At 48.5% G+C, this 27,912-nt stretch overlaps 1 protein-coding gene and 1 long non-coding RNA gene across 5 annotated transcripts; one reads left to right on the top strand and one right to left on the bottom strand.

Annotated features, from left to right (window-relative positions):
- Nucleotides 1–59: 59 nt before the first annotated feature.
- Nucleotides 60–27,641, bottom strand: TRIM14 (tripartite motif containing 14). 4 transcript variants are annotated; one of them, XM_032309024.1, is made up of 7 exons: nucleotides 27,466–27,513; nucleotides 24,440–24,529; nucleotides 24,234–24,329; nucleotides 10,872–11,105; nucleotides 7,724–7,886; nucleotides 5,862–5,954; nucleotides 60–3,324 (listed from the first exon to the last, which is right to left on the bottom strand). In XM_032309024.1, exons 1-7 carry the CDS (start codon nucleotides 27,496–27,498, stop codon nucleotides 2,789–2,791), a joined length of 1,245 nt encoding a protein of 414 aa, XP_032164915.1. In that variant the 5' UTR covers nucleotides 27,499–27,513; the 3' UTR covers nucleotides 60–2,788. The 4 variants fall into 4 exon arrangements, with proteins under 4 accessions (XP_032164915.1, XP_032164916.1, XP_032164914.1 ...); XM_032309025.1 differs by lacking the exon at nucleotides 24,440–24,529 and having other exon boundaries at nucleotides 27,466–27,641; XM_032309023.1 differs by lacking the exons at nucleotides 24,440–24,529; nucleotides 27,466–27,513 and adding an exon at nucleotides 26,838–27,228.
- On the top strand, nucleotides 3,949–5,862 carry LOC116571193. Its single transcript, XR_004277765.1, has 3 exons — nucleotides 3,949–3,974; nucleotides 4,593–4,641; nucleotides 5,625–5,862. It is a non-coding gene; the product is annotated as an uncharacterized LOC116571193 (long non-coding RNA).
- Nucleotides 27,642–27,912: the final 271 nt, after the last annotated feature.

Below are 27,912 nucleotides of genomic sequence, written 5' to 3'. Positions count from 1 at the left end.
TGAGTGAGGTCCTGTCTGGGCCTACACGCAACGTGAACTCCCAGTGAAGAACACAGTTAAAAGGTTACAGTGTTAATATTTATTAAATCATAGACTATAAAATTAATGTCATTTAAAAATATATCTGCAAGCAGTTTGCTGTATTAAGAAATTTCTGTAAGTATAAATCTGAAGGAGAATTAGGTCAGTGATCTTCTAATCATGGACCCCAAGGGAAATTTTGGTCCTGTATGGAGAATATTCAAGGAGGTTCCTGCTACCGCAGGATGGCCGCTGGGAAGGCTTGTGGGTCCTGGCATGGTACAGTACTGGATGGTTTTTAAAGCAAGTTCATAGCCATTGGCCAATACTAGAAGGCAGGGTCACTGCCCCCATTTTACAGATGGTTCTCTGAGAGGTGAAGTGACTAGCCCAAGGTCACATGACTGTGCACTGAAACTGCCGCTTTCTGGCAGCACAGGTCTTGATACAGAGTCAGCACTGGATCAAAGCCAGTTTTTGTCCTGTATAGTCCAGCTCTGTCTCTGATCATGCATTCCAAACTCAAGTTCCTCTCTGGATACAGGACCTCATCTCAGCCCGAGGAACGTTATCCAGAGGCAGACTTAGGAGGCTAGAGCAAAGCATCACAGGCAAAACAGGAGTGAGCAGGCACCCGCCAGGGACCAGCTGTATTCGCCGGAGCAGTCCGGCCTGCGGGACGTGAGCACGACCCCAGCTCCGCCACCAGCTGTGTGACCTTGAGCAAGATATTCATTCCGGATCTCAGTTTTGCCCTGCATAGAACTGGTATAACTTCGTACCTCCTAGGAATAATGTCAGGATCAAATGAGTTAATAGTTGTAAAGCATTAGAACTGTGCCTGGCAAAACAGCAGGTGCTGTTACTACCTGGGCCCGCCCCCCACGGGTCTGGAAGTAGGTCTGTGTGCATAGGGATGAACAAGCTTGTAGGGTTAGGAGCGTCCTTCATCTTCTGTCGGGAATGCCCTGTCAGAATTCAGCTCGGGGCCATCTCCAGTAGAATTAATTCCCCTTTTTTTAGCGTTCCCGGAGCAGGGTGCCTAGACGCTGTGCTGTCTCTCCAGCTAAAGTTTTAAGTGATTTGGTTACAACCAAAGGCACTCTTAGGGTTCCTTCTGCCTTGATTTCCACTTGTATTACATTGCCCTGTATGAAAGTGGCATTTTTAGAAAATTGTTGGAAATTGGCGTTTTTTTGTGGTTCAAACTAACGAATGCCAAGAGCACGAGTGGGTTTCAGCTTCGCATCTTCCTCACCCTGCCACCGCCCTCTGGCTGAGCACCTAAGTTACTTTGACACAGTATGATTCCAAAACCATCTGAGGAGTTTGACAAATGATGCTACATCTTCAGAACCAAGGCACAGACCCAAAAAAGAGGCCTTCCCCTTCCTGTTAGAGGAGCTGGCCCTTGAGGTCCTCCTGGTTTGGCCTTCTCTATTTGTTTGCCTTCTTAACGGAAAATGGGGTTCTCTGGGTTCTTGGCAGCACCTGCAACTGCGGGATTGGAGGAGCATGGGGATGTCTGGGCCTATCCAGACCTTACTCTTAGCTCCTCCTCTTTAAGTTCCAAGGCAGTTGGGGAAATGGCCTGTGGTTGCTAAGCAACGGTTGCCTGCTGATTCTTCCCAACATCCCTTGAGGAATGAATAAGCAGTAAAATCTCCCACATTGAAAGCTGGGCCTGAAGAGCTGGGACAGGGGGCAAGTAAAACACTTGCCTTGGGGCTGGAGGGCTCTGAGGAACTTTCTTTCAGGACCTGAGTCTCTCCCAAATGTACAGTGAGGTTAGGCTGGGTGATTCATGAGGACTTCTCAGCTCAGCTGCTCTTTGCTTCAGTGGTAGCCGGCTGCTGGTCATTGTCTGGGAGGGAAAGGGACACCCTGAACTTTTCAGGGTGGCGAGGGGATGGGACATAGCTACCCTTGGAGAGCTTCCCACCTAGTGGGAAAGCAGGGTCCCAGGTTTGTGGCTCTCAGAGTAAGAGAGATTCTTGTGGTTTGGGGAGACTTCCTGGGACAGTTAAGCCAGGGGAAGGCTCAGACAGGCAAAGGGCAAAGGTGCCAGAGGGTCTCTGAAAAGAGCGGTAGAAGCTAGCTGAGCATGGGGAGTTTGAGGGCAGACTAGAAAAGCCTTGAATGCTAAGGTAAAGTGCCTGCTTTTTCTCCCTGCGGTCCTTGGGAACCTTCTGGTAGTTCTAAGAGGTTAAATGAAGTTTTAGGCCTGGCACTCTGGCTGTACAGTGGAGGATGAGAATGGGAGGGGGTTCCAGCCCCGAGGCGTGAAGTGCGGCTACCCTGAAGAGAAGTGACACGGACAAGCTGAAGCAGAGTGGAGAGGAAGAGGCAGATCAAAAGGACTTTAGGGAGAAGGGGCTGGATGGCTCTCATTCATTCACACATTTCTTGTGCGCCTACCAAGTACCAGGCATTGCTGACTACTCTGTGAGGGAGAGGCCAGAGGATCAAATGAGTCTTCTAACAGGGTCGGGATGCTTAGGACTCACTTGGGGTCAGCACCTGTACTAAAAGTGGTGTCATGTAAGTGCTCTGGTGGTGGTGGAGAGGCCCCTTGAGAGTGCCCCGGCAGAAGAGGGGCCTTTAGGACCTGTTTGAAAACTTGCCTGGGAAAGGAGCCTTTTCAAAGCACAGGGCATGACTGGTGGGGAAGACGGGGATGCTTGGGCAGCTGACCGAGACGAGCCACATCAGCTCAGGTGAGACCAGAGCAGTGGAAAGCCTAGGACGGTCACTCGTGCTGTGGCCCCTAGGGCAGCCGGGAGATGCTTATGGCCCCTTCCCAGAGCCGCAGCGCCGGGTAAAGTGGCTCCTGGAAAGCGGCTCGGAAGGTGTGCAGGTGGCTCATGCCGCCTGACACATCGTAGAAGGAGAGGATGCCGGCCTCGTAATCCAGGAAGACGCCCAGCCGGTCGGGGTCGTCGCGGGGCCGCAGGCGGCTGCGCTGGCCGTCGTGGAAGGCCCAGTACTCGAGGTCGTAGCGCTTGAGGCACCAGGACTGACGGTTGCAGCCGAGGCGCGCGGAGGCCGAGGCCCCGCAGCGCCGCAGGGAGGCGTAGGCCACGCCCACCCACCAGCCGACGCCCGCCTCCTGCACGTCCACTTCCCAGTAGTGGCGGCCCGCGGCGTAGCAGTCGCGACCCAGCACCTGCCACAGTTTATCAAAGCGCAGCGCGGGCGTGGGTCCCAGGCGGCCCATGAGGCCGCAGCGCACCGTCAGGCGGTCGGCAGAGAGGCGCAGGCGCGCGTGCATCGTGTCCGGCTCCAGGGTGGGTGTGCGTGCATCTGCGGAGGGCGGGGACATCGGGGGCCACACCTGGTGGGTGGGGCCAGCCCCCCCCCCCCACGCCCCCGCTGGTCCTGACAACTTTCCCGTAGAAATTTAGATGCCAGGAATTGCCAGCGGATAAATGAAAAGCCACCCTTTTAACCCTAATTGCATCCAAGGCATTAGCTGGGGGACACGGGAAGGAGTGAAAATTTCACTGGATTTGTGCCATGGAATTTGTTGCCAATTTCTAAAAATTCAATTTTAAAAATCCTGTCCTTATTGACGCTTGGATGTATATCCTTCCAGTTTTTATCTTGTCACTTATAGTTTTTCTTATTGGTATCATGCCATACACACTTTTGCGTAATCTGGTTTTTCAACTTTATTGATTGTATTTGTGATCATTTTACCCTATCAAATAATATTTTTTATCAGAGTGTTTTAATGCTGACCCTAAGATTTTGCTGTGTTAAGTGTTTTATACTTTAACCTATCCCTCCCCCTTCTCAATAGTTAGGCTTTTAAAAAAAATATTCATCTATTTTTCAGAGAGAGCACAAACAGGAGAAGCAGGCTCCCAGCTGAGCAGAGAGCCCTAAGTGGGGCTCCAGCCCAGGACCTGACCAGAGCCAAAGGCAGCTGCTTGACCAACTGAGCCACCCAGGTATCCGATATTTAGGCTTTTAAAAAGCTCCTGAAAACACTAATATAATTACATCTTTATGCATCTGATTATTGCTTGAGGATACATTCCTAAAAGAGGAACTACTGGGTTAAGATGGATAATTTTGCTTTTAAGGCCTTTGGTAAATACTGCCAACTTGTATCCCAGAAATGTGGTGCTGACCTAACTCCCAATAATTGTTCTCACTGCTTTGTACCATATCTGTAGACATGGAAAATGAAGTCTAGATGGTAGGGTACATGGATAGTCTGTTTTAGTAGATACTGTCGAAGTGTTTGGAGTGTTTGGAGTGCAAAACCTGTAGCAAGGTTTTGCACATCTGAAGATTTTATTCCTGATTTTTTTTTGGATGTTACTGAAAATTGAAAAACTGAAAATAATGTTTTTAAAATTTCATTTTCTAATTGTTTATTGCCAATATACAGAAACAGGATTGAGCTTTGTATAATGATATATGCAACAGTTCTAAGTTCACTTAATTCTAAGTTATCTTTTACTTATATTAGATTTCCTGTAATCATGTCATAATATTGTATGATATCGCATGACATTATATGACATCATAATGATATCCCCCCCCTTTTCCAATCCTTATAGCTTTCACTTCTATAGGATCTCTGGAACAGTGCTGGATGAAGCGACTATGGTAAGCATCCTTTCCTCCCACTCCTGGGTAAATACCCAACAGAAATGCCTGCATATGTGCATCAAACAGACATGCACATGAATGTTCAGAGCAAGAGCAACATTCACTACAGGCCAAACCAGAAACAATCCAAAATGTCCTTCCATAGTTTAAGTGTGCTGTATTCATACAATGGAATACTATTTACAGCAGTGAAAACAAGTTAATTCTATGCATAATAATATGGATAAATCTCCTAAATATTATGTTGAGTGACAGAGGCAAGACACCAAAAAGTACAATCTGAATGATCTAGTCCTACAAAGGCCAAAGATCGGCAAAACTAATCTACAGTGTCAGAAATCGGGAGAGTAGTTACCCTTGGTTAGTGAAGAGGAGGCTGCATGAGCAGGGCTTCTGGGGAGCTGGAAGTTTTCATTTCTTGGTCTGAAGGAGGTTATATACCATGTTTACTTTTAAAAAATGATTGGGGTACCTGGGTGGCTCAGTTGGTTAAGCACCCAACTCTGGGTTTTGGCTCAGGTCATGATCTCAGGGCTGTGAGACTGAGCCCCGCCATGGGCTCCACGCTTGGCGCAGAGGCTGCTGCAGAGTCTCTCCCTCTTCCTCTCCTTTCCCCTCTGCTCCTCCCTCTTTGTCCCCCTCTAAAAATAAAATCTTTCCAAAAAAATGGAGCAGCACCCCTTTGATTTCTGTACTTTTATGTATTTTATATTTCAAAGTTTACTTTAAAAATGAAATGAAATGAAAACAGGTTACAAAACAGTATGTATAGTATGATACCATATTTGTAAAATATATATGTATTAAATGTATTCTTATATGTATATATAGATAAACTAAGGAAAGCTAACAGGGCAAACAATAATAGTAGTTATCTATGGGCAAGTGACTTTAAAAAATTTGGGTTTTTTTCCCTCGTTTTTCTGCAATGAATATGTATTATTTCTGTATTTAAGATTTATTATTATTATTACTTTCAGATAATCTCTACACCCAATGCAAGGCTCAGACTCACGACCCCCAGATCGAGTCGCACGCTCTACCAACTGAGCCAGCCAGGTGCTGCTTATTTCTGTTATTTAAAAACTAGTAATAAAGGTTGAAAAAACCCAAGTTGGGTCTGTTAGTAAAAAAAGGGGGTGCCTCCATTTCTGTGATCCCCCACAATCTGCCTGGCCCTCTCCACCCTCCCTTTGCTCCCCAGTCCCAGGGCTTACATTTTAAGAAGAGTGATCGCTCTGGTGAGGGGCTTGTTTTCAACAAGGAAGCTAGTTTGGTGCTCGAGGAGCCTGAGAGTTGGCAGTTCGTGTCTGTAACAGATTGTGAGAAATGAGTGCCTGGCTCTCATGCAGGCAGAGCAAATTACAGAATGTACTAAAAATATTACAGAACTGGAAATTCGGATCATCTCTCCCCCAGAAGCACATGCATATTTAAGCAGTAAATGCAAATTCAGGAATTGGCGACAGGAATACCCTAGGACAATACTGGGGTCTATGAAGAAGCATACTTCTGAGGGTGGGAAGTGGATTCAGGCCAGTGTGACTGTCCCTTGAACCTTGGGACGGGACAGCGGGCTCAAGGAGGGCCGTGCGAATCAACGATGTATTCAACATCCAAGCGTGGGGGCAACCGCCTGGCAGACATGCCAGTGCTGGGATAAAATGGAAAATGAGAAATTAGCCATCAGAGAAGGCCATATCCAGGTCTTATTCCAGTGTGAGGGAGTTCAAGGGAAACCCAAGCCATGGTTCCTGTCTTCCACAGCTCCATCAGGTAAAAGAGGTGAGAGGTAGGTTCACCTGAGCTACCCGCCAACGCACAGAAAAGAGAGGAATCCGGGGAGACATTATGGAGGAGGAAGCACCTCAGCGAGCCCTTAAAGGACAGGGAAGATTCAGACATCCAGAGAAAAGGACGGGAGGCTTTCCCAGCCAGAGGGTATGAGCAGGAGCACGGGTACTAAGGTACCCGCACTGGCACAGGAACTGGGAAGCCGTGGCAGGCGTCTGAGTGAAGGCAGACATGAACAGAACTTCCAAAGCTCTGTGGTGGGGAGTGGATGGGGCAGGGTGAGTGGAGGCAGAGGTCCTGCTTGGAGGCTCAAGCCTGAAGTGGGGCAGCAGGGACGCCAGAGCTCCTGGGGGAGGAACTGTGGCAGCTGCAGTAGCAGTAGCCAGGGCCTAACTTTACTAGGAGGCGTCTGGGGTCAAGCAGCAGCGGACCGCAGGGAAGACGTATGTCCCCTTCTCAGAGATGCCGGATCCGCATCCCCAGGAAAAAGCTCCTCCTCCTGGTCACCCTGTATTCTCCTCACCCTGCTGTACTTTTCATCAGAGCTCTTACCGCTGACTTGTTCAGTTACTACCGTCTGTCTTGCTCCCAGAACCCTGAGCACCACAAAGGCAAGACCTTTGTTTTTGTACCCTGCAGTGTGTAACAGAGAATTAGGGCTCAGTAGATGCCCTGGAGGAATCCTAAGAGCGGAGATAAATGAAGAAAGGTATTTCTGAGCACCTACTTTGTGCTATGCCCTGCAGGGACCTCGGAGCAGGACTCAGAGTGCTTCTTGCCCTTTGGGCATTTATGACAGGCAGGGGGAGGCAAGTACAGAGTGTCCAGCTCAGGGACAGCGCCAGCCCGGAGACCGGCAGCGCAAGGAGTGGGAAGAGGCAGCGGGGCATCTGGCCAGCACAGCCAGCCCAGGGTGATGGGGCAAGGCTTCCCGGGTGAGCCCAGCTGGGCTGGCCCCGCAGGGATGGCTGGGACTTGGCCAGATGGGGTGGGGTGGGCAGATGGCTATGCTAGCCGGGAGCCCAGAGCGGGCGAAGGTAAGATGCAGCAGAATCCTGGGAGTGACTTGGGGGCAGAAGCGGAGCAGGGTGGCTGGGAAGGCAGGATGCGGTCTCCGAAGAGGAAGGAAGTCTGAAGGATGGGTCGGGCCTAGGCCCAGGAGTCCTCCGCCGCCCAGCCACTGGCCTTTGGGTGGAAGAGACGGGATTCAGGTCTTCACGTTCATCTCTGCGTTAAAGGGTAGCAGGGGAGCTGAGGACACAAGGTTGGTCACTCAGCAACTTACTCTCTTTAAGGCGAGTGTCCAGTGGCGTCTGTAACAAGCTCTGCATGGCGTCCACAAAGCCCTGGAAGAAGCTCTTGACGGGCTCAAAGGAGAGGGGTGTGGGGTAGCACACTTCTCCCAGGCTCGTCTGCCGCTGCATCTCCTGCTCGGCGGCCCGGTACTCCTGCGGGGGTGTGCGGGGCGTCAGGGTTGGTGCTGTCCCAGCTGCCACCGCTGCGCCCTCAGACAAACCCAGCCTGGAAGGGGCGGCCCCCCCTTGCCCCGGCATCTGGGAGCAGCCCAGGCTGTGCCCCCAACTTCTGCCCCAGGACCAGAGTTGATTTCTCCCTCACTTACATGTTCCTGGAGCTCTGCTCTGTGCACGGCCTTAGGGGCGGAGGAAGGAAGGAGACTGGCTGGCTGCACCTGCCACCAAGTTGCTCACCACCTTGCAGGGCACCCTAAAGCTTTCCAGACATTGCCACCGGGCTCTGCCTGACATCCAGGGGGACCAAAGGAATGATGGGCCAGTTTTCCAGGGGAAAGAGTCCCTTGGGCATGAGGGAAGCCAAAGACCCTGGAAGTTCAGCTGGAATGCCTACTGAGGGGGAGTGTCCCCCCCCCAACCGTGGGGACCTGTCCTGTTTTCTGACTAGTCCCCCACTGTTACCTTCCCCACCAAACAATGATGAATTCTAGGCCTCACCCTTTAAATAGCCTTCCTGGGTTAAGTGTGGCTTTGCAAGGTAGAAGCTCCCTGGACCATCCTGGTATCCCCAGCTCTAGTATGTAACAAAGGGCCCAACACACAGTAGGTTCTCTGTAAATATTTATGATAGAATAAGGAAATCAAGCACACCTGCTTCTCACCTTTGCCAGCTTGGGAAACAGCTCCCTAGCCATCTGTATTTCAAGCCATAGCTGGGCATCATCTTGGATTCCCCTTACTTCCACACACCAGTCCTGTCATGTCTCAGACCTGCCTGTCCCTTCCTCCTGATGCTTGTCCACTAGTCTTGGCCTCCAACGTCCACCCTCCACCCTGTCACCAGAGTGACTTTTTTTTTTTTAAGATTATTTATTTATTTGAAAGAGATCACAAGTAGGCAGAGAGGCAGAGAGAGGAGGAAGCAGGCTCCCTGCTGAGCAGAGAGCCCAATGCGGGGTTTGATCCCAGCACCCTGGGATCATGACCCGAGCCAAAGGTAGAGGCTTTAACCCACTGAGTCACTCAGGTACCCCCAGAGTGACTTTTCAAAAACATTAAACTGAGCAGGTCACTTCCCAATTCAGAATGCTCCCCTGGCTCCAAAATCTTTACAGGACATTTTAAACCCACGGCCAGGTACATACAGCCCTCTGCCAACTAGGCCTGGCTTCCAGACCCAGTGGCAACTCCCAAGGCCACTCCCACCCTTCATGCCCCCGCCCTGCCTCCAGCCAGGCTAAACCCTAGCGGCCCTCCACAGCCTGCCGGACCCTCATTGCACATAATTCCTTTCTGCCTGGGATGTCCTCTGTCCCTCTGTATGTCCCTGGTGAGCCCCTCATGCTCCCATACCCAGCTCCACGGTCACCTCCCCTTAGAAGCCTTCCCTGAGTCCCTATGCAGAACTGGACACTTCTTAGACATACTTCTGCCAGCTCGCTGGGGCTGCACTGTAAATAGCTATTTCTGAGCATGCCTCCCCACCCTCAAGCTCCTAATGTCAAGCAGGGGCCTGGCGCAAACAGGTTACTCAGTATAGTACAGATCCGTATATATACGAGAGTGAGCAAGCAGAGGGAGGAAAGGTAAATGATGAAAATCAGTAGTTCTAGCACCAGAGAATAAAGAAAAAAGATGATCAAGCCATGAAGCTCTATGATGCAAGAAACATACTCTTCTCCGCCTTCCTCCAAAAGGAAGCGTCCCTTTGTGTCAGATAGCCCTCCCAAGTACCGTCACTTTTAAAGAAACAAATCTACACCTCTGTGCAGCTTGCCCCTCTTTATAATATCCAGGGTGCCTAGGAAAGCGACTCACCTAGAATTATTTTTTGTTAGGCTGAGTTGACCAAGGCCACGTACACGCACAAGCTTAGAAATATTTGTCGGGCACTGGCTTAACTGGTTTGCTACTGACCGATTTGTTTGTCAGCCTTATTTTCCAGCCAAAGCCTAATGTGTGATTAGACTCAGTGACACCTTTATCTCGTCCCCCAAATCTGTAAAGCATCTTCCAAAGGTTATCTAACAGGGCAGGCGTGTCCTCTACAGTGAGAAAACTTAAGCGAAGAAAACATCAGGGTAGGGAAGTAAGCTGGAAGCCAGGGTGAGCAGAGTAACAAAGAATATGCTGCCAGGTGTCTGCCGAGCCATGTGAAACCTGTGTAGCTCCGAGAGTTCCAGAAGCCAGGGCAAAGAAGGAACCAGGGAAGGGCCATGTGAGCAGGAAAGCAGTCCCAGAGCATGGGGCTGCACAGCGGTACTGACACCGGAGGGGGGTTTCTCCCGTGGTTCCTTGGGAACAGGAGCACCACGCTTAACAACATATGTTCACTAATAGAGCAACACATCACAGGGGCTACTTCCTAGACTCTCCCTCCGTGTAAGGTGATAGCCTCCAACAGATCCCAGTGGCCAAGGAGTACCATCCTTCTCTGCCCTTTGAGCAAGCTGAGTCACCTCTTGGGGCCTGCTCAGTAGACGGAAGGACACCTGCCTTTCCAGGAGGGGTCTCGAGTGAGACTTAGCAGGCAGAGGGCCAGGTGGCTGTGCTCTGGACTCAGGCCGACCTGGCTTCTGATCACAGCTCTGCTGCCTCTCAGCTGTGTGACCTTGGGCGAGTCACTTCACCCTCCCTGGGCCTCAACTGCTCATTCATAAAATGGGGTGAGAATAGCCACTTTGCTGCGTTTTAGGAAGTATCAGAGCTAAGATACAGAAAGTGCTTGGAACACAGAGGGCCCCGGCCCCCAAAACAGTGGCTGTAAATATGATGTCATTAGTCCAAGAAGGATCTGCCCTTCCTAACAATGCCTATTTCCTTACCACTTGTGTGAGGGCAAGAAAGCCTGCAGGCTGGCCAGGCAATTCTTTGTGTATTCACTCAGTGTAAACTCTGTGTTCGATGCCCCAGTTACCAAGGTGAAGTGCAGGGGAGGAGGGGGCAGGGGCCCAGCATTACCTGCAGCAGCTGTATGGGGTCGGGCTCCTGGCTGATCCTCCAGACCCTGGTGGAGAGGCTGTGCATGCCATCTATTTGCTCTTTGCAAGATTCGATATGCTCCCTGTATGCCTGGAGAGTGAGCTGCGTGTTTTTATCGATAAATTTCTTGGCCAGCGCTTCCTCTTCGTCAAGTAGCAGTCTCAGTTCAGTGAATTTTCCCGTCAGCCAGGTTTTACTTGACTCTGCATGAGCCTGAAAAGAAACCAGTTGCAAATGATATCACTGCCAACCAGGAAATCTGGAATAATCAACATAAAATGATTATAACCTCTAAAAAGTGAGTTCAGCAATGTCCCCGGGCAAGCATAAGACCAGCTCATAAAAACTCCAGCTTTCCCAAGTACCACCACCTATAAACAACTGGAAAATGCATGCAGAAATAAGGGTAGTGGGGAAAATAGCAAGATACATAAAATAAACTAGCAAAAACTGTAATGAACTACATAAAGCATAAAATTGTACTAAAAGACATAAAAAAAAAAAAAAGACCTCTGAATGTGTGGAAGAAAAGACCACATTCCTGGCTAGAAAGATTCATTATAGTCTAAAAATTCATTGCAATCCCAGCCTTAGCATGTGGATTAGACAAATGGCAAATTATGGTGGCAAAGAATAAGCCCAAGAAAAGCCACAAATTGCTTTAAAAGGATCAATGAAGGATGACCTGTCTTATTAAATATGAAAACAAACTGTAAAGCTACAGGATTTAAAACCACATGACACAGACAAAGACAAAGATCAAGAGCACAAAAGAATTCAGAAATGAACTCTGTGTATGTGTGTGTGTGTGTGTGTGAGAGAGAGAGGGAGAGAGAGGTAATGGTCACATTTCAAACTACAGGGAAGAAAGAGTGAACTATTCCATTAATAGTGTTGGTACAACATGCAATTAACCATGTATTTGCAAAAAAAATTCATTAGATCCTCATACCATATATAAAAATAAATGCAAACAGAAGCCCACCTAGGAAGTAGTGTAGTCAAAAAATGAGACTGTGTGTCTGATCACTCTAGATTTAACTTATAAATCCAATTTAGAAGACGTAAGGAGAACAGAGAAACACAGTAACCATCAACTTGAGATACACGCCAACCAAATGCATTTTGAAAACTTTATTTCACTTCTAATTCAAAGAAAACATGACATTTACAACGCAGTTGAAAATGTGACCACTGGTTGGATGTTGAAGGATAAAAGGGAACTGTTATGAATTTTCACAGGTGTGATGATGACAACATGGCTGGGCATGTAAAAAAAAGCATCTTGTGGAAACAACACGCTAAACTTTTACAGTTAAAACGGCATGTCTGGGATTTGCTTCTAAATATATGGGTATGCTTGAGGTTTTCTACAATAAAGGTAAACAGAAAAGAAATTCCACAGAGATTAAAGTACTATACATTAAAAAAAAACAAAAAACAAAAAACCCTGTCACAATGAAATACAAAACAACTTTATTTCTAAAAATTTGAAACCTCTGTAAGAGGAGCCTAAAACTCAGAGGTACAAGGTAGCCACAGCAGGTCTGATTGTATAAAAAAATGGAACTCTTAAGAGGGAAGGTTCTGTAGACAACGGCTCCAACAAGCTACATGGGTTTATCATCCATCACATGGAGAAAAAAAAAAAAATCACTCAATTTAAAATGGACTAAATGCTTATAAGTTCCCGTAGCTGGACAAAGGGATATCCGGCCTCTCAGGCAGTCCAGGAAGTGGGCAGTGAAAATACTTGATGGCCATCAGCCTGGAGGAATTTTAACTGACTGATAATAGCAGAGCCTGGAATGGTGTGGAGTACACTTAGCCACACTGGGTCAGCATTCTTAGGGGACAATATGATATCAAAATTTTGACTGCAACCATCCTTTGATGCAGCAATTCCCCTTGCAAGCATTGATCTCTGAAAACGTTTTCACACGTGCACAAACATCTGTGTACCAAGACACTCACCACTGTTGGTGGTGAAGGTGGGCAAGATTTTTGATATGGGAAGTATATATATATGTTTACTATATATATTATGTGGCTTTCATACAATGAAAGAACAGGCAGTGATTAAAAAGAAGGCAGAGTTCTTATACATGCTACACTGTGGGTGAACCGTTAGTCATGTGGAGTGAAATAAGCCAGACGTAAAAGGACAAATACTGGATGATTTCTTATTATAAAATAACCCACAATAGGCCAGTTCACAGGGACAGGAAGTAGATGAGAGTCTGCCAGGGCCTGGCAGGAGGGGAAGTCATTGCTTAGTAGTTACGGAGTTTATATCTGAAGTAGTGGAAAATTTTTGGAAACAGTGGTTATGAGTGTAAATGCAGTTTACAGTGGTTATAACTGTAATGTACAGTTATACAGTGGTTGTGAGTGTAATACAGTGTTTATGAGTATAAATGCAAAAACAGTGGTTATAACTGTAAATTCAGTTCGTCCTACTGAAGCGTACACCAAAAAATGGGTAAAATGGTTAACTTATGTTACGTACATTTTGCCACACACACACACACACACACACACACACACACACACACACGCACACACACATACCCCAGTGGATCCAGGTGCCTGGGCATGGAAAACTCTCCAAGACACCACATGAAAAAGAGCAAGTTATAGAATAACAAATATAGGATGATCCTATTTCTGTAAAAGATAACTAAACAAAAATTATATATGGATACAGGTTTGCCCACCTTCTGAATGTCTGCTTTGGTCCTCTTTGCTTTTAAGAAAAACCTTTATTAGCATGGTAAGGGTTTTTGTCCAAAAAGCGAAAATCGTCTTCAGGTGTCCTGAAGATGGCTATTAACCCAAGACTTTCCTTAAAGTGAAGTGGCTTAACTCAAACTTTGAAAAAACCAGGGATGCTCTTTCCTTTATGCCCTTTCTACCTACAGAAGGTTTCAGAGAACACTGCTTTTGGATAGCAGGGGTGGGGGGGAGGCTGTCTATGCTTCTGTATGTTTGCAAGTGCATTTTTAAATTTTTAAAAGATTTTATTTATTTATTAGAGAGAACATACAAGCAGGGGGAGGGGCAGAGAGAAGCAGGCTCCCCACTGAGCAGGGAGCCTGATACAGTACTCCATCCTAGGAGAATGACCTGAGCCAAAGGAGGATGCTTAACTGAGGCACAACCCAGGCACCCATGCAGGTGCATTTAAATGTCTGTTAGTTCTACAAACAATCCTAGGATTTGTATGGAACCAGAAAAGACCCTGAAATGCTAAGGAAACGTTGAAAAAGAAAAAACGGGGGGCATCATGTTGCCTGACTTCAAGCTTTACTGCAAAGCTGTGATCACCAAGACAACATGGTACTGGCACTAAAACAGACACATAGACCAGTGGAACAGAGTACAGAGCCCAGAAATGGACCCACAACTCTATGGTCAAATAATCTTTGACAAAGCAGGAAAAAATATCCAGTGGAAAAAAGACAGTCTCTTCAATAAATGGTGCTGGCAAAATTGGACAGCTATGTGTAGAAGAATGAAACTCGACCATTCTCTTACAGCATACACAAAGATAAACTCGAAATGGATAAAAGACCTCAATGTGGGGCAGGAATCTATCAAAATCCTAGAGGAAAACATAGGCAGTAACCTCTTCGACATCAGCCATAGCAACTTTCAAGACATGTCTCCAGGGGTGCCTGGGTGGCTTAGTGGGTTAAGCCTCTGCCTTCGGCTCAGGTCATGATCTCAGGGTCCTGGGATCGAGCCCTGCATCGAGCCCTGCATCGAGCCCTGCATCGGGCTCTCTGCTCAGTGGGGAGCCTGCTGCCTCCTCTCTCTCTGCCTGCCTCTCTGCCTACTTGTGATCCCTCTTTCTCTGTCAAATAAATAACATCTTAAAAAAAAAAAAAAGACATGTCTCCAGAGGCAAAGGAAACAAAAGTGAAAATGGGACTTCTTTTGGGACTTGATCAAGATAAAAAGCTTCTGCACAGCAAATGAAATAGTCAACAAAACAAAGAGGGAACCCACGGAATGGGAGAAGATATTCACAAATGACACTACAAAGGGCTGATATCAAAGATCTATAAAGAACTCAAACTCAACACTTAAAAAAAGATAATCACTTGAAAAATGGGCAGAAGACATGAACAGACACATCTCCTAAGAAGACATACAAATGGCTAACAGACACGTGAAAAAATGTTTATCGTCACTAGCCATCAGGGAGATTCAAATCAAAACCACATTGAGATACCACCTTACACCAGTTAGAATGGCCAAAATTAACAGGACAGAAAACAAAGTGTTTTCTCCAAAGTGTTGGAGAGGATGTGGAGAAAGGGGAACCCTCTTACACTGTTGGTGGGAATGCAAGTTGGTGCAGCCACTTTGGAAAACAGTGTGGAGATTCCTTAAGAAATTAAAAATAGAGCTACCCTATAACACTGCAATTGTACTACTGTGTATTTGCCCCAAAGATACAGATGTAGTGAAAAGAAGGGCCATATGTATCCCAATGTTCATAGCAACAATGGCCACAGTCGCCAAACTGTGGAAAGAGCCAAGATGCCCTTCAGCAGACGAATGGATGAAGAAGATGTGGTCCATATACACTATGGAGTATTATGCCTCCATCAGCAAGGATGAATACCCAACTTTGGTATCAACATGGACGGGACTGGAGGAGATTATGCTGAGTGAAATAAGTCAAGCAGAGAGAGTCAATTATCATATGGTTTCACTTACTTGTGGAGCATGAGGAATAACATGGAGGACATTAGGAGAAGGAAAGGAAAAGTGAATTGGGGGAATTCGGAGGGGGAGATGAAGCATGAGAGACTGTGGACTCTGAGACACAAACTGAGGGTTTTGGAGGGGGGATGAGGGGTTAGGTGAGCCTGGTGGTGGGTATTGTGGAGGACACATATTGCGTGGAGCACTGGGTGTGGTGCATAAACAATGAATCTTGGAACACTGAAAAAATAAAATAAAATAAATGCTCTAGTCATGTTTGGGAAAAGTTACGGGCTTAGGGGGATGGTGAAGAGATACTCCCATTTTGTAGTTGCTAAAGTTCTATACTAGATTCTAACATACTATTGTGAACATTAAAAAAAAAATGAACAGGTGCTCATGTACTACTAGTACGATTAAAAAATAAAACAAAATCATTAAAAAAAAATAAAAGCAGGGTGGTGGGGATATGGACATTGGGGAGGGTATGTACTATGGTGAGTGCTGTGAAATGTGTAAACCTGGCGATTCACAGACCTGTACCCCTGGGGATAAAAATACATTATATGTTTATTTTTAAAATAAATAAATAAATAAAAGCAAAACAAAGGTCAGCCTCTTTCTCCAGCCCAAACATCAGTCCACACAACAGAACAGCCCCTGGCACTTGGACAGGCTCCCCTTGATGTCATGTTCTCTTTTTAGTGGGGCAGGAACATGAACTTTGGCATGATCTGTGGAGTGAGTTCCCCGAGTCAGTTTCCTACACAGCGCTCTGGGCTGTGGTTAGGTTCTGAGGCTAGCTGTTCCCAGCCACACGCAATATAGGTTAAGTTGGCTTTGGGCCGGCCTGGGAATTAGTCTACACTGACAACATGGTTTCTACGGGTCAGGGAACACGGACACAAATTATGTCTCTCCTGAACGACCCAATGAAGCCAAGAAAATGGGTGCCCAACTCTAGATTGAAAGACACACTCTGGAGGCAACGTATGTAAATGGAGCACCTTTCTAGAAACCAAGAGAGCAAATACTCTCCTGACCAAGCAGTTTCCACAGCTCCACTTTGTGAAGAAGCATGTACAGAACAAGCTTAATGACACAACCCATCGCTGTACCTCTCCGTCCAGGAATAACCGTTTGGAAATATCCACAAGAAAACTTAAGGTGTAAGGAGATGAGGCTGATCGTGCAAACAGTTTAAAAGCACGAGAGAGCGAGAGAGAGAGAGAGAATGGGAGGGAGGGAGGAGATTCTGGCCATGAAACAAGGAAGTATGCCGTCTGGTTGTTTGGGCCACATTGATTCAAAGCGAAACTGGACCCCACGCTGGAGTGGGCTGGGCCGGGTGAGGCCCTGAAGAGTCTAGCTGAAAAGCTGAGGGACTGGGGACAAAAGGAACTTGGGCAGCGGTGAAGTCCGGCATGGGAGAGTGGGGGATTTCATACCCAGAGTGCTGGCTGCTGTGTGACTCGTGTCGGCCCAGGACCCTGCAGGCCTGTCTGGGTCCTGTGGAGGGTGAGGGGCCTGTGAGGAGAATGGAGAGGGCTGTGTGGCTGATATCTCAGCACGACTCTGGACAGTGCTTCCACGGGTGCCGCTCCGGGGCCTCCCACTGCTCCCCACCCCTGCCCTCTCCCTGTTAGCTATGCTGTCACTGGTGACTCGGACAGGTGGCCGTGGCCTGCGGAGGGAGGCAGAGGGGTGGCCTTATCCAGAGGGGGTGGTGGAGACTGGTGGCATCGCCCCTGTCAGCAGGAGCATGGCCTGGCTGAGTCCTCATCTTCCCATTCCCACCCTGGCAGAGGCTCCTTTCTGTCCCATAACTGGTCCCCAAGCTGCGGTTCAGTCCCTACAGCTCTGGTGGGTCACAGGGAAAGGCAGGAGTGGAGGCTGTTTATTTCTCTCCCTAAGGTGCCAGTGTAGGCCCATTTCCTCTCCTTCCCCCAGCCCTGCTTGGTAGGGAGAGGGGCTGACTCCTGCCTGTGCATTTCCAAGAGCCTCCTTCAGGCTGGGTCTGGTCAATGGGAGGAGGAACTAGAGAGAAATGAGGGAGAGGGAGCAGCCAGGGCGTCCCCTCCAGCTCCCGAAGGACAGGTCTGCTATGGTTCCAGCTCCGACCACGTGGCCCCGGCCTCCTGCTCTCCCTCCTCCCACATCCTCCCTGTGTCTCCTGCCCATGCTCCTGCCTCGCCACCCCTGGCTGGCTTCTCCGCCGCCCGCATGCTGTGTCACTGTTCCCTGCACTCATCACCACTGTCCAAAACCCTCAAAGTGGCTTCTGTCTTCCTGGGTGCCCCCAGCGCCGAGGGCCACTTCAGCTCTGCCATCCTGTGCACACCCTAACTCCCTACCCAGGTCTGGATTCGACAGACAGTAACCAAACTTACATGTATACTTATTTTTATAGTATACATATTTATATAACCCCCCACCACACACACACACACTCTCATAAAAGTATCAAAAGCTCCCTGGGGAAAACTGGGAAGATTCCAAAAGAAGAGCATAATCACTATGCCACTCTGACACCCGACCCTTGTCCAGGTTAGGGTAGCGGGCAAATGGCGAGTTTCCCATCCACCTGGGCCTCTGAGCTGCTGTGCAGGGGAAGGACACAGCCTTTCGACAAGGATGTCAGAGAAAATCATTCCATGGGTGTTGGTTGAGGATTAAGGACCTTGATGGTTCTCTGGAAGGAAGTGGTTGGCTGTTCCCTGGTTTCTGAACAGTGGACTTTGGAGCACGTGTGAACTTTATTGACTTTCGTTTGCTCACAAAAGTGTTTTATGGATTAATTTCCAGGCAGACAGCCCTTTCCCAGCAGTGCCTCTCCCTACGCAAGCACAGGGCAGTGTGGCTGTCCCTGACCTCTCTGCCCCAAAGCACACGGGCCACAGTTTAGCGGAACGCAGGAGAGTCCTACACGTGTGTGTCCATGAGCTGGAGGAGTCACTTCTGGGAATGTGTCCAGACGGAACAAGTAAGAAACGTTCGCTGCGGTGTTCTTTTATGCTAGTGAAAAACTGGAAATGATCGAAATGTTCCACATTACAAAAATGGCTTAATCATGGTAGAGCCATGTACTGGAACACACCGTCTCTGACACTGACCCAGGGTAGTGTTAGTTAGGACCTCAAGCCAAAACAAGACGCCTATATATAAAGGGACACAGATTTTTGGTCAATAATGGGGGAAGAAGATGACATGGGAAACCTCCCTCCCTAGTTCAAACACACAGAAATGGGGATATACACATGAGCCAATTTTTAAATCATATGACTTAGCAAAAAAAAACAAAAAGCAAACCCACAAATGGCAGAAAGCAGAAATCCTTAGCTTAGAAACAAAGAGGGAACTCCAGTGCGGAAGCTGAGCAAGTGACCCGTATGACAACCGCACCACACTGGGAGCCCCGCAGCCTTGGGAGGGGTCTCTGGGCACCTGCCACCTGCACCAACCCAGGAGCCTGCTTCATCCATGAACTAGGAACAGGAAAAACTCCATTCACTGGCCTGGGAAAGGAGCAAGGGATTTTTTTTTTTTTTTTAAGATTTTATTTATTCATTAGATAGAAGGGGCGGGTTGAGCGCAAGCAGGGAGAGCAGCAGAGGGAGAGGAAGAAACAAACTCGCCGCTGAGCAGGGAGCCCTATGTGGGGCTCATTCACTGAAGGCTGACGCTTAACTGAGTCACCCAGGCACGCCAGGGGCAAGGAGTCTTGTCATCCATCAAGGGTCATGGGCAAAAAGAGTCACCAGCAAAACAAATAAACCAAATGACAGGACTGTACTGAGAAGAATTCAAGTCCAAGCTCATGGACCCTCAAAACTGAAAAATTCGGGGGCGCCTGGGTGGCACAGTCAGTTGAGCATCTGGTTTGGCTCAGGTCATCATCTTAGGGTCCTAGGATTGAGCCCCACATAGGGCTCCCTTCTCAGTGGGGAGTCTGCTTCTCCCTGTGCCTCTCATCCCAATCATGCTCTCTCTCTCTCAAATAAATCTTAAAAAAGCAAACATTGAGGGGGCACCTGGGTGGCTCAGTGAGTTAAGCCTCTGCCTTCGGCTCAGGTCATGATTCAGGGTCCTGGGATCGAGCCCCATATCGGGCTCTCTGCTCAGCGTGGAGCCTGCCTCCCCTTCCCCCACCTGCCTCTCTGCCTCCTTGTGATCTCTGTCTGCCAAATAAATAAATAAAATCTTTTTTAAAAAGATTTTATTTATTTGGGGGGGAGAGAAAGAGAGCGAGTAAGCGAGCACGTGCATACAGGACCATAGGGGAGGAACAGAAGAAAAGAATCTTCAAGCAGACTCTCTGCTGAATGCAGAGTCTGACGCAGGGGTTGGTCTCATGACCCTGAGATCATGACCTGAGGGGAAACCAAGAGCCAGGTACTTAAACAACAGTGCCACCAAGGCACCCCTGTCTTCTACCCACTTTTAATTGGATGTTTTGGGGTTTTTTGGGGGGTGGTTGAGTTGTAAAAGTTCTTTATGTGTTTGTATGGAACCACAAAAGACCCCAAAGAGCCAAAGCAATTTTGGAAAAGGAACAAAACTGGAGGTACCCAAATCCCAGATTTCAAAATAATCTATAAACCTATAGTGATGAAAACAGTATGGTACTGGCACAAAAATAGACACGTAGGTCAGTGGAACCAAACAGAAAGCCCAGAAATAGAACCTCAACTATATGGTTAATTAATCTATGACAAAGGAGGCAAGAATATGAAATGGGAAAAATATAGTCTCTTGAACAGCTGGTGTTGGGAAAACTGGACAGCTTTCTGACAAAATGAAATTGGACCACTTTGTTACATTATACACAAAAATAAATTTTAAATGGATTAAAGACCTAAATGGGGGCACCCAGGTGGCTCCATTGTTAAGCATCTACCTGAATTCTGCTCAGGTCATGGTCCCAGGGGCCTGGGATCAAGCCCCGTACTGGGCTCCCTGCTGGGCTGGAATTCTGCTTCTCCCTCTCCCACTCCTCCTGCTTGTGTTCCCTCTTGCTCTGTCAAATAAATAAATAAGACCTTTAAAAAAAAAATACCTGGGGCGCCTGGGTGGCTCAGTGGGTTAAAGCCTCTACCTTCGGCTCGGGTCATGATCCCAGGGTCCTGGGATCGAGCCCCGCATCGGGCTGTCCGCTCAGCGGATAGCCTGCTTCCTCCTCTCTCTCTTTCTACCTGCCTCTCTGCCTACTTGTGATCTCTGTCTGTTAAATAAATAAATAAAATCTTTAAAAAAAAAAATACCTAAATGTTAAAGACCTGAAACCATAAAAATCCTAGAGGAGAGCACATCAGTAATTTCTCTTACATAAGCTATAGCAACATTTTTCTAGATATGCCTCATAAAGTGAAGGAAACAAAAGCAAAAATAATCTGTTGGGACTATACCAAAGTAAAAACTTTTGCACAGCAAAGGAAACAATCAACAAAACCAAAAGGCAACCTCCCAAATGGGAGAAGATATTTGCAAATGACATATCTGATAAAGAGTTAAGCATGGCTGAATTTTTAAATATCTGTTTCTTGACCAGGGATGGAAACATAAATGCCCCCAGGAGCCAGGCTGGTAACACAGTGAGGGAGGCGATCAGGTGGGGGCTGGGAGACCTGGAGACAGGCACCCTTCTTGTGGGGGTGTCTGGTGCTCAGCTCCCAACGGCTCCCAGGGCCAACTGATTTTCGACAAAATTTGAGCAATTCAATGGAGAACACACAGTCTCTCCCCAAATGGTGCTGGAGCAACTGGACATACATAAGAAAAGAGAAAAAAGAATTGAGCTAAATCTCCCATCTTATACGAAAAAGGAACTCAACAAGAATCACAGACTTCAATGTACAACATAAAATCGTCAAACACTTAGACCAAAGAAAAGGCGGGAATCTTTGGGATGTAGGGCTAGGCCAAGTCATGAAACCGAGGGCACAATCCATTAAAAAAAAAAAAAAGGATAAACTGGCCTTCTTCAAAATTAAAAAACTCTCACTCTGCTAAAGCCCCTGTGAAGGCAATGATATGTCAAGCCCATACTGGGAGAAAATATTTGTAAACCACAGACCTGACAAGGGACTCCCGTCTAGCTCAGAGAGACGTCTCCAAACTCAGCAGCAGGAAAACAGACAAACCAATCCTGAAGTGGTAAAAAACAAAAAACACAAACAACAACAAAGAGGACAGACAAGCTGCCATTAAACACATGGAAAGCTGTTCGGTATCATAGCTGCTGGGGAAACGCAAACGCAGGGTCCAAAGGGAGGACCACGGTACAGCTACCAGAAAGGCTAGAACAGAACTCCGGCAAGTCCTGCCGGTAGGCAGGGACGAGGGGAGACTGGATGTCTCATACATGGCTGGTGGGAAGGTCAAATGACACAGCCACCCTGCAAAATGTTCTGGCAGTTTCTTGAGAAGCTAAACATACAAGCCCCATAGAACCCAGAACCAGCGCTGGGCATTTATTGCAGAGAAACGGAAACTATGTCCACACAAAAACCTGTACACTATTGCTCAAAGTGGCTTTATTTTTAATAGCCCCAAAATGGAAACAACGAAACTATCCTAATGTAGATGAAAACTTCAAATTAAAAAAAAACCAAAAACAAAAAAAACTGGCTGACCTGGACTACCAGATGGCTGGGATATTATTCAGCAATTCAAAGGAATGAACTATTGATACACAAAATAACCTGGAGGGATCCTGAAGGCATTATGTTGAGTGAAAAAAATCTCAAAGGTCATACACCGTATAATTCCAGTTTTATGACATTCTTAAATGCCGTAATGACAGAGATAGAGAACGGATGTGTGATTGCCCGGGGTCAGACTGTTGGAGGGAGAGTGGGAGGGGTGACTCTAATGGTGTTGCCCGAGGTAGGTCTTGGTGGCGGCGGAATCCTTCTGCATTCCCGAATATACCCATATGAGAAACTGACGTAGGACTTTATACACACACGCTGTTAACTCTGGTTTTGACACGGCACTAGGTAAGCTCTAACCCTTGGGGCAAGCTAGGAGAAAGGTACGCGAGGCTTCTTTGCACTACCTTTGCAACATCCTGTGAATCTGTACTTATTTCAAAATAGAAGTTTAAAAGCTGGGGAAAAGGTTCAAAGAAAGAAAACTCCACCCCTTAGACGAGGCTGAAATGTGACCCACTTGACTCTGTACGCGGGTCCTAATTCTTTCCTTGGGGGCCCCCAAGGAAAGAATCTCTGCTCATAGATCCGCAGACAGTGACTCTGTATCCCAATTCTGCCCTTCTGGCTGAGTGGCCCAAAACACCTCCCCCATCCCTTCCTGAATCTTTTCCAATGGATGTATTTACCTGAGCCCCAGAGAAATGCTCTTGGAGACATGACGGGCACCGTTACTAATGCAGCTGGGGCTCCAGGTGCATTAATGCAACTGTCCCCAGCATGCTGGGGCATGCAGCCACAGACAAAGCATGCTGGGCCAATAGAGGACCAATTCTGTTACCTCGCCTAGCCTGGGCCTCGGCATCTCCCCTCTGCTGTGGGCCTGGCCTCGGGACGTCCTGGGTGCCAGTCTCTCTGCTCTGACTGTGGGGGTCAGTCCAGGGTTCACAGAGCCGTCAGGGGGAGAGGCCCTTGGAGGGCACCCCACCCCAGCCCCCATTTCGAGGTGGGGGCAGCCGAGGCCAAGAGGGGAAGGGACCAGCTCAATTCACATAAAAGGACCAAAAAACCCAGCACAACTTCTTTAGAGTAAAATGGCAGCTCACAATCATATCAGTCCCAACTTCTCATTTCAAGCCCAAAAAGAATCCATTTAAATAAACAATTCTGGGGTGCCTGGGTGGCTCAGTGGGTTAAGGCCTCTGCTCCGGCTCAGGTCATGATTCCAGGGTCCTGGGATCGAGTTCCGCATCGGGCTCTCTGCTTCTGCAGGGAGCCTGCTTTGCCTCCCCCCCATCTCTGCCTGCCCCTCTGCCTACTTGTGCTCTCTGTCAAATAAACAAAATCTTCAAAAAAAATTAAAACAATTTTAAAAAAAATTATTTAAAAAAATAATAATAAATAAACAATTTTGTGAAAAGAGGAGCCTGAAGAAAGTACTTACTTTTGGAATATATTTATACCCTATTTAATTTCTTTCAACAAAGCAGTTGGCACCCAAAGAGTTATTTGCACGTTCTTTACACTGCATTTTGCTTTGTTTAAGGTGACTTGGGGTGCAGGGGATGGACGACTAGTCCCTCTAAGAGAATGGCCTTGGCAGAGGCGGCAGGTGGCAGGAAAGGCTGTTCCTCCATTTTGTGAGGCGCTATGGGGCAAGACTAGGGCACTGGACAGAGGCAGATCTTCACCAAGCTAACAACACAGAAGCTTTGGGTACAACACAACACAACACAACACAACACCACAAGCTTCAAGCTCCTCACTAGCCCGGTCCCTCATGGCCTTGCACCTGATTTTGTGTTCTTTTTCTTCAAAAGAGCCCCCTAAGTTCTGGAAGTCCCAAGGGCCACCAAACCGGATCTAAAAACCCTTAGAGGTTTTTATATACCCTTGGCTCCACACCGAGGAGAGCCTTGCATCCGAGGGGAAGTGCGCATATCTCAACTAGAATAAAGAAGAAATGTCCACTTGCCTTGAGCTTCTCGGCAGTGTCTTCTATGTGGGTTATGTTGCTAACATTCTGCTGCTTCTTGGTTTCCAGTTGCTTTAAACATTCTTGGATGAGTTTCTGTATGTGAAGGAGTCAGGAAAAATTAATTCTTAATTCTGTGACTTTTAAGGTAACAAGCTACCCCGAGGGGCATCTCCCACCCCTGAATTTTGCTCCAGTTGAGGTACCTGAGACTCACTGGTGAGATGAGTGGGCCCAGAGTCACGGGGCAAATTGGAGGATGAGCTGGAACAAGGGTCCCTCTGATCCTCGGAAGCCTATGTCAGATATTCTTCAAACCTTGATGTTCCCTCCCTTTTTTCTAGAACAATCCTACTTATGACCCAGTTTTCTCAAACAGGGCCTTAAGGCAAACAGTTTGGGGACAGCGGAAGAGTGTTCACTTATAGAGTCACTATTAACCGAACCACCAACTACATGCCAGGCCCTGTCACAGGGCCTGCCCGCGTGGAACATACATTCCAGAAAGAATGTGGGCCTTTGGCCTGGACTGGGCTTCAGAAGACCTGCATGTGTGAGGCCTGTGGGGGTTCATGGTCCCATCTCCCTCCCACCTAAAATAGCTCCCTTCCATATGTCTCTGTTTTGCAACTGCCATTTTTCCACGGGTGGGCTCTGTGACCCTCTTCCCCACAAATTTGACCTCACCTCTATTTGGACTTTCTTCAGGCTGGCCTTATACTCAGCTGCTGGACCCAGGTCTGGCTGCCCAGCCAACCAACAGCTTCCTGAGGGCAGGTCTGCTCCGTTCCTGGCTCCCCCCCAGGGACCAGGGAGTGACCCAGAAGTGTTTGCTGAATCGAACACAGTGACCAAGGGCTGCCAGCTTCAAGTGGAGACCGGGGGCCACCCAGCAAGCTATGAAGAGCACCAGCCTGAGTCACACAGGACTTCCTAGGTCTGAGTCCCTTTCATGGGAACTGAGCGAGTGACCTCACCTCTCTAAGCCTGTTTTCTCAGCATAAATCTGGAGCTAACCCCATAGCGTCACCATAGAGAATAAGAAGTATACAGAATGTCTGGTGCGGTGCTTGGCAGGGACTAAGTACTCAACAGAGTTGTTAGCTGTCATTGTCACATCCAACAAGCATTTACTGCTGTGTGTGGTTGTATTCTAGGTGGTGGGTGAGGGTGGGGACACAATGGGAGCCCAGGTATAAGCCACAGCCGCAAACTCCAGGAGCACATCCTTACCCCACTGTGATTTCTAAGCTTTCAAGACTAAACGCTCTCCAACACCCCAAGAGAGCCCAGCCTCCTGGTGTCTGGACCTTCCAATCCCAGGATGCTTCTCCTGTCAAAGCTACCTGGTAAAATTCTACTCAGTCTTCAAGGACAGTTCCAGTGGCACTCCTCCAGGAAGTCTTCCTGGGCTCTCTCTTCCTACTTCACACTGTCTTCCCTCCAGCTTCCCAATTACAATACTTATCACACTATATTGTCACTATCTGTTCTCATCCCACCAGCCAGGGAACATCTCCAGATCCAGGAAGAATCGATTTATTCCTTAGCTCATGGCACAAAGTATGTGCTGAATGGATGTCTGATGAGTGGATGGAAGGACGATGGATAAACAGGTGAGTGGGTAGGTGTGTGAACACAAAATGGGTACGTAGGCGGGAGGTAGGTAGGTGGGTGGACCCACCTATGCGACACCCAAGCCCTATCTCTGGAAAGCAGCCATATGAACTCTGGAAACAGCCTCTGAGGAGCTATTACTCTTACAACCATTATACAGATAAGAAAAGTAAGACCTTGGAGGAAGAGGCGGGCCTTAAACCGAGGACTCCACCAACTGGACCAGCTCCCACAGGGCCCATTTTCATCCAGCTCCAAGGCTGTCGCAATGTGAACAGAAAGGTCATTAATCACAGAAGACTTCCTGGAGGAGGAAGTGGTAGAATCTACATCTGTCAGAGAGAGGAGGGCCTGCCTATCCCAGGTGGGGCAGACAGATTTGACCAGAGCCACAGAACAAGTTGTCCTCAAGGCCAGAGTAAGAGTTGAGAGCCCCTGACCACTATTAGGATTATGCACAGGTGAGGGCTCCAAGATGAGAAGCCAGTGGGGACAACACAGCTGTGGAATCCTGGGGTCAAAGGCAGCCTCAGCTTCCAGTTTTCCTTTTCATATCAATAAAATGGCTGTCACAGCTCCCCACCAGGCTGTTAAATGCGTGGAAGGGTGGAGGGGAAGGGCAGGAGTGGGTGGCTGGCGGCCGCTCCTACAGCAGTCAGTCAAGCAGTCCTCAGGCCCTGAGTGTGAACTTCAGGAGAGGAAACCAGAGGTTTCTGTATGGCTTTTCATCCGTGTTCACCCGCAGACCTTCTTCCAGCCCAAGGGCAGTGTGGTGGACCCGCGTGGTGGACGAGGTCAAGGACATCTGCGTTATCAGCCAGGGCGCCCAAGTTCTCACTCCCAAACCCACCTATTCTGAAGCTTAACTGATCGTTGGCAACAACAGGTGGGCCTCCCTGCGGCTCCAGGCCTAACCAGGAACCGGCCGCCAACCCTGCGCGCGCCTCCCCGCCCGTTGCACCCCCCGCGCGCCGCCCCGGTCCCCACCTGCACGTGCACCGCCTCTTCCAGCGCCAGGCCGACCGGGTGGCCGCGGTGCGCGCCCAGCACCGGGCAGAGCGCGCACACGCAACGGCGGCAGCGGCGACAGTAGAGCTCGGCCACGCGGTCGCCATGCTCCGGGCAGCGCCAGCCGCTTGCGTCCTCGCGCTCCGGCGGCCCCGGCCCCCCAGGTGTTCCCGGCCCCCCAGGTGTCTCGCTCCGCGCACCTGCGCCGGCCATTCAGCCCTCGGGTCCCGGCGGCCGCGGTGCGGGGGAGGGGCTCCCGCGGAGAATCGAAAGCGGGGCGGTGGGGCGGGGTTGGCTCCGGGCAGGCCCCGCTCCCGCAGGAAGGACGGCTGCGCACGCCCGGCCCGGGTAGCGGCAACAACGGCCCTTCCGCGGCGTGGAGGCCTCGGTCCTGGCCTAGCGCCTAGGAGGTGGCCGCAGCCGGATCCACTTTGCCTCGATTCTCTTTGCCCTTCCCCCGGGGAGAGAAATCACCGTTCCCCCAGCTGTCAGAATCCTAGAAACTCTGATCGCCCCAGGCTGTCTCAGCCTCCACCAAATGTAAATTAGTACAACCAACCTGAAAAACACCATGGAGTTTCCTCAAAAAAGTGAAAAATGGACCTACCCCATGATCAAGCCATCTCCCTTCTGGGTACATACAGGAAGATTACCGATTATGAAGTCAGTATCTGGGAGAGCCACCTGCACTCCGGGGTGCCTTGCAGCGTTATTCACAACAGCCAAGGTGTGGAAGCCACCAGTGTCCGTCTGTGAATGAATGCTGTGTGTATAGACGGTGAAACGTTGCTCAGACGCAAAAAAAGGAAATCCTGACATTTGCCACCTGGGTGAGTTTGCAGACTTTATGCTTAGTGAAATAAGCCAGACGGAGGAAAAACAAACACTGTTTAGTTTCACATAGATGTGGAATCAAAAACAAACAAACAAACAAAAAACCACCAACAACAAAAATACCCAAAATAAAATTAAAACAGTTGAACTAGCAACAGCGTGGAATGCTGGTTCCAGGGAGGCTTTGGAGGTGGGGGAAAAGAGTACAGACTTTTAGTTG

The sequence above is a fragment of the Mustela erminea genome, chromosome 12 (genome assembly GCF_009829155.1).
Source record: "Mustela erminea isolate mMusErm1 chromosome 12, mMusErm1.Pri, whole genome shotgun sequence".
NCBI lineage: Eukaryota > Metazoa > Chordata > Mammalia > Carnivora > Mustelidae > Mustela > Mustela erminea.
This window is presented reverse-complemented; position numbering and strand designations above follow the sequence as displayed.